The sequence below is a fragment of the Sciurus vulgaris genome (assembly GCF_902686455.1).
Source record: "Sciurus vulgaris genome assembly, chromosome: 13".
NCBI lineage: Eukaryota > Metazoa > Chordata > Mammalia > Rodentia > Sciuridae > Sciurus > Sciurus vulgaris.
The window spans coordinates 42561427-42568370 of NC_136474.1; the positions used below are offsets into that span (position 1 = coordinate 42561427).

Consider the following 6944-nt stretch of genomic DNA (forward strand, 5'->3'; position numbering starts at 1 on the left):
AGATTTGTGAGAATTTTTTTCTGAGAAAGTGATTACCAGGAGGCAACATAAATTTAATTATAAACATGCCTATCAAGCTACCCTATTTGCTTCTGTAGAATTATTACATAGATTGGGTAGATGCCTCGTGTACCTCAATTTTATGTAACTTAACTAAATGGTGAAGCATACACAGATGAAATAAAAACATGATCCAAATGATGGTGCAATTGGATGTGCAGGTGGTTGAAATTGTACTTACACCCAGCAATCTGGTTTCTGCCTATTTTCCAATCCGTCCCCATTCCTCTACTCCAACTACAATGACCTATGTATTTGCAGTTGCCTATATATACCCCATATTCTCATACTTCTGGGCTTTTGTAAACACTACTCCTTTGCCTGGACCACCGTTTTCCTCCTTTGCATGGCAGCTTTGCCAACTTTCCTAGGGAGTCATATCTGACCCCTGACACCTAGGTGAGGTGTGCCCCTTTGGCTACCAGCACACTCTTCCTGTGTTCCTACTGCAGCATGTTGCAGTATAATGTATTACAATGGCCTTTATTTGCCCAGCTGTAAGCTACTAGAGGATGGTCTTGCTCATAGCTAAAGACCTAGCATTTATCACAGTATGTGATATATAGTAGTTCAATGACCATTAATGTAAATTGCATGCTGAAATGACCTTCCCAATCTCTTTCCAGAACTTACTGATTTGGAAAACAGAAAACAAGTTTAAATCAATTTTACAGATGATATAAATTGAGATAATAGAATAAAAAAATCAAAGAAGCAAATATTGGAAAAAAATTCAACAGGTTGTTTAAGAATACGCTGGAAACCAATGTGGTAGATTCTAGAGGGAAATGTAAAGTTCTGTATTTGTTCACAGTGTTCAGTGGATTTCAAAGTGTGGCCTAAACTAATGTTGGAGAAATACAATTAAAAACAAAATCTCTTTCCAAACCAGAAAGCCTTTACACAAAGAAAGTTTTTTTAAAAACTGTTTATTGAATAAGCATTAGACTAGAATGTTATGCACATTACAGGCAATTCACTAAGATTGCCAAAACAGAAATCTCACTCTTTTATATAGTTGAACAGATGTAATCCATTACATACTTCTCAAATGATACAGCTAGTCCCTAAGAGGACTCACTGGCACCATTTGTCACAGAGTTCATTCTAAATTCACTAGGTAATTTTGGTGACCATCTGGGTTAGATAATTGTTCAAGGGAAAAACAGATTTCTCATTTCTTTATAATAGGAGTTAAATTTGCAATTTGGAGTCAGGTATCCACCAGTTAGGCTTCTATCTTTCTAGGAAACTGGAGACAGTGGCACTTCCTCCTCTGATTATTGTATTTTAATGGGATGGCTACCAGGTTCTTGAGGAAACATTCCTGGGTTGTAAAACTGGAGAAGCTAATTTAGCTTTCAGAAAGATTCACATGCATTTCAACACAGGCACAGAAAGATCTACAATTAAAAGTTTTCTAGCAGGGCACTAGTAAAACATACCTGTAATCCCAGCTACTCTAGTGGAGGCTAAGGTGGGAGGATCTTGAGTTCAAGGCCAGCTCAGGCAATTGAGCAGAGGACCCACCTCAGATTAAAAAAACAACAACAACAAAAAAAAAGTACTTGGGGCTGGGAGACATAGATCACTGGTACAGTACATGTCTACTTGTAACGTTTAAGACCCTGGGTTCAATTCCCAGAACAAAAGAAAAAAAGTTTTCTAAAGTAAATGCTCAAAAGGAAGTGTGCCTGTGTGTGTGTGTGTGTGTGTGTGTGTGTGTGTGTGTGTGCACATCTATGCATGGTGGCTGCAGGGCAGGGGTAGAGGAGATACATCTTTCTCTTTGCACTGGGGAGAATTAAGTAGTTTTCTTATTTCTAATTTATATGTAGCCTTATTTGGTTATCAGCATCACTTAGGAATTTCAGAGATACAAATTCACAGATACCAAACAACTGAGGTTTTAAATAAGTTCCCAGATGAAGCTGATATTGCCTAAAGCTTGAGAATTACTGGAGAGGACTTGTTAGTAGCAGGCCATGTGAAAAGGATCTGAGAAAGACAAAGGATTTAATTTTATTTAAATGAATGATTATAGTTTAAGTAGTTGTATACTCTGCTAGCATGTTACCTTCAATTAATTGTCAAGAATTTAAGATATTCATAATAAAAATGTTACATGAGCCTGTTTAGCAAGTCAAATCTCAAATGACTTGCATAAGAGGGGAATGCAAGGAAAAAAATTTTTTTTTAATTGTGCTTGTTTAGGTCTAGAGTTACTGCTCTAATATATTAAGAATTACCTAATTATCACTTGATTAATAAACCAAGTAAAGCTAGAAAAGCCAAAGTCCAGAAAATTGTGCAGTTTTCTTAGATGTACTTAAGTTCAACTGGTTCTCTACTGGGGACCAAATCTATTAGTTTCCCAATTTGGAATGTAAGTTGGAACTCCCTGAAGATATGCCTGAAGACAAAAATTGCAGTAGGGACTGCAAGAATCAGGGCAGGGAGGACAGAGGGTACTTCAGTGCCTAGGTTCACATGAGTAGCTGGGGAATGAGTCCTGCTGTCTGACTGCTGGCAGGGGCTAGAGCCTACCAGGACCTCACAGAGGACAACTTTGGAGACCCAGCTGAATTTTTAGGCATGGGGCCAAAGAGTTTGAGCAAAGTCTTTGTAACTCAAAATGGTGCATTCTTGAAGACAATCCTAATAACGTTCATGGGTTTGTCATATGATGATCCACACAGTCTCATGGAAATGTCTTCTTGAATTCCTAGTTAGGAATCTTCTTATTACATTGAGCCTATCCTCTTCATCCACAGTTAATCCACTGAGGACTATTTTGCAAGATTTGGTTAAAGACAAGTTAGACTATAATTATTTTGTATGGATTTTCCTCCCTAGAGGCTTTCAAGAAACCCTTTGCTAAGAAGAGTGCACTAATTTCTTTTCTTACCTTCTTTGGCCTCATAAAAGGGAATCACAAAATTTCAAACCAAACTTTAATGGTCAAGTAATGTCTTTAATGAAGAGAAACTGCAGCTACAAAATGTAAAGTGATTTTTACTCAAAAAGAGGGAGCTAAAACTCTTCCATTTAGCATAAGGGAATAAAATCAAGTGGACACAACTCAAAGACTCCACCATCCCTATTATTATCAACATTATTTTGCTAGGAGTTACACACAACTTTAAATACACAGCTTTAACAGAAACAGACCACCTTCACTAACAACAAAATTGCCTGAACTTGGTTATCTTCCTAGTCTTCTAAGTTGCATGCCTTTTTGACATTTCTTTTTTAAAACTGTGATAAGTAAAAATGCTCATAAAACAAAAATAAAATACATACAAAAAACATTATCTAACTAGACGTCAAGTTCTTTTTCTTCCTCAGAACATATGGTGTTCCTGAAGATATAAATCCTGTCTTAATCATTTTTGTTTCTTCTGTAAACCAAGTACTATCTTAGGCCTACGTTAAGATTATATGTGTGTGTGTATGATATATGAATACATATGGAGAGAGAGGGAAAAAAAAGGAAAAAAAATTTAAAGTAAATACTAGTCCAGTGCCTGGACTTCTTGGACCAAAAGGCACCATCTGTAAGGCTTCTGTGAAATGAAATGTGAAAAAACTATGTAGTTCCACATATAAATGTTAAAATTCAGTCACCACACTAACCCTTAAAAGTTGCCTCCTTGGCCTGAGCTATCCAAATCAGTGCCCACGTCTTAAGCTGGCTGTTTTCCAAAGCGGTCAGAAGCAGTCTTCAGAGAGGGCGATGGCTAGGCCGTGATTCTGGGTTGTGTATTCAGTTTCTTACAGCTCTTCTTACACTTGTTACAGTGTCTTTAATGAAGAGAAAACTGGGTTGTAGCTGGCTTGCTGCAAAGTGCAAAGGTATTGGGGATGGCGAGAACAAGCGGCGCCCAAGTTTCCAGGCAAGGCTAGAAGCCCAGAGCTATTTGTAAAACAAAGCCAAGCAGGCCCAAGTTCCTGGAGCGAGCAAGGTTCGCTCGGGTTTCGCGGCTCTCCCACCCACACGGGGAGTCCCGGCTGGACCGTTTTCTACCCATTCCTACCGAAGGCCCGCTTCAGCGCGTCCACGAAGCCCTCGTACTGAGCCAGGATGGGGCTCTCCCTCTCAATGTAAGGGACCACCCACTCCTCTGCCGGCCCAGTGAGGCGGCTGATTACAAATGCCACCTTTAGGGTGTCGCTCGAAAATCTGGCTTCGAAGAAGTTCATGTAAGATGCCGCTTGGATCAAAAAGTCAGGAAGCCGAGCGGGGTCGCCGTTAAACGATTCGGGAAAAACCACCGGACAGGTAGGCGGACGCACCTGGGCCAGCAGGTTGGCTTTCTCGCACAGGAGGCGCCGCACCTGATCCATGAGCTCGTTGTTTTCCCTGCGCAGGGCATGGTTCTGGGTCAGGAGGTCCTGCATCATGACTGCCAAAGCGTCCATCCCAGCTAAGCCTCGGAAGGCCAGCTCCCTGCCGGGCTCCGACTGCGCCGCCGCGTCGCCGGAAGTGAGTCCTCCGATCAGTCCTCGGAGGTGTGTCCTAGCGGCAGCGCAGGCGTACTTCGCGGAACCAGACCGGGACTAGGTTTGAGGACGGTCCGGAAAGGTCTCTGGGGCTAGTAGCCAGGGAAGTGGGAATGGAGGGCGTTGGAGGCGGCGAACGGGAACAAGAGAAAGAAACTTGGGAAACGAGGGAACGAATCCCTCGGAGCGAGGGCCGCGCTCGGCGGAAGAATCTGACTGCGTGGCAGCATACTTTCATTTCCGGCGATCTCCCGCCGTGGGGCGGGTCCACCGCTGCTTAAAGGGAAAGGCACTTCAGCGGCGGCGTAAGGCTGCGGTTTCCCGGCTGCGCCTGGTGATGCGTAGTAGTCTTAATATTTATGGAATTCGTTCGTTGCTGGAGGTTTCCACCTGTTTTGCCCAAGGACTCCCAGCTACAAGGAGGAAATTCCAGCGAAGCCCTCTGTGCCTCCCTAGCCTGTTCGGGGGGCTCCCACTCTACCGGGGTGTCTCGAGAAAAATTGCGCAGTAGCACAAGGAACTGCTGTCGTTTACGGAGTGCTCCTTACGTGCCCATCTCATTTAAACTTCCCGATTCTGTGAAGTTAATACTGATTTTCTAAGTCAGTAAGATCGCTCAGATGGTATATAAATGTGCTGGGGCCGCAAAGTCAGTGGAATATTGGGAGCCTGCCAAGTCTTTCTAGATGAGTTTAGGCTTCAGGTGGTGAGCAGGGACCGCAGATAGGAAAACAAAACAAAACAAAACAACAACAAAGCCCACGTTCAATTGAATGCTGTCCATGTTTATATTATTAAAAAGAACGTAAGGGCATTCAGTCCAATCCAGCCATAATTGCAGATGCTTGGAGTGAGCACTGCTGTCCTGTCATAGGACTGTTCTGACTTCCTTTCCTCCCAACTAGACTTAACTTTTTCCATCAGTGTGATGGAAAAAGGTACAGAAATTTAAGTGACGACCAGCTGTAATGTGACTTTATTGAGTGGACAGGCTACCAAGAACCAACTCTCAGGTGTTCAGGACTGTAGTTCTTTGTCCCCCTGTATCCAAACAGGAGACACTCAAAAGTTTACCTTGTGGACCATCACTTGCCAGAAATATCCATGGTGGAATTTGGGGTAGGAAAGTTTTGAAGGGGAAATAAATGTGTAGTTCAGGGACTAAGAAACTCAAATAGTCTTTCTTGACAAGTAATAAAATTTACTTTAAAAACATGATTTTTAACTTTTCAGAGATGAGAACTTTCTCCTAGAAGTTTTGACATTTATGTGAATATGGCAATTTTGATTCTTTTAATTATTTTCTTACACAATACATTTATTAATTTATTTTTATGTGGTGCTGAGGCTCTAACCCAGTGTCTCACACGTGCTAGGCAAGCACTCTACTAGCCCCTAGCTTTTAGTTTATTTACTTGGCATTTTATGCAACGGGTCCTACTTCGTATTAGTAAAATAATATATTTTGTAGTGAAACTGCAAGTCATAAATTGAGTTAAGGCAGTTTCAAAAGCATACTACTAATATCAGAAAAAGTCATGTATTAAGAAAGTAGGCATCTTTTAGAGTCAGTACTAAAGGAACTCTTGAAAATCAGGAAAGATGCATGAAGAATTTAATAAGGTTGCATTTCAGATCTCAGGCTTAGTCTGAAGAACTTCTAGTGTTTGTTCTTTTATAGCTAGAAATTATTTTCTGTGCTGAGGGAAAAGATAATGTGTTATTGTATTCGTTTTTTTTTTAAAGGAAAGCCATTTGCTTAATCAGTGTAATTTATGGAACTTATCTGGACTATAGAAATATCAAAATGTTATTTGAAGTTTAAAAGCCAAAATGAACTTTTACTTTGTCCTCAGTATAAAATATGTAATTATGAACCCACATATAAATCTGGAAATCAGAATAGAACAATTAGGGTGTGCCTATCATTAATAATGGTCACATAAATTCTTTTGCACATATTATATATTGTAAAATTGTTTTTTAAAAACCCATGTTGACAAACATGCTAGACGTCCAATAAATTTATAGTGTATGTTTTCAAGTAATGAAGCACAATAATAAAGCAAACACTCCTGAGTCTATGACTCATATGAAGAGCTTGATTGTTGAATTTATTGTGTTATTCTCCATCATGCTGTAAAGTTAACCACTAATCTGAAATTTGTGTAAATCATTATCATTTCTGGCTTTTGAAAAAGTGTAATTTTATATCTATATCTACATATATACTTTAAAAAGTATATACTTTACATATATACTTTAAAAAGTTCATGTGTATGTGTATATTAAAATATATAACTAGTATTGCTTATTTCTGAGCTTTAAAAATAGTATAATTATTTTAGACCTCTCTTGCAACTAGCTGCATTAATTCAAGA

At 39.9% G+C, this 6944-nt stretch overlaps 1 protein-coding gene across 1 annotated transcript; it reads right to left on the minus strand.

The window, feature by feature from the left end:
- Window positions 1-3394: 3394 nt before the first annotated feature.
- Window positions 3395-4818, minus strand: LOC306643088 (protein LDOC1-like). Its single transcript, XM_079109029.1, has one exon. The coding sequence runs from the start codon at window positions 4480-4482 to the stop codon at window positions 4084-4086; it is 399 nt and encodes a 132-aa protein (XP_078965155.1). The 5' UTR covers window positions 4483-4818; the 3' UTR covers window positions 3395-4083.
- Window positions 4819-6944: the final 2126 nt, after the last annotated feature.

Coding starts and splice junctions, on each gene's coding strand:
- LOC306643088 (XM_079109029.1), bottom strand. CDS start 4,482: ATGGACGCTTTGGCAGTCATGATGCAGGACCTCCTGACCCAGAACCAT.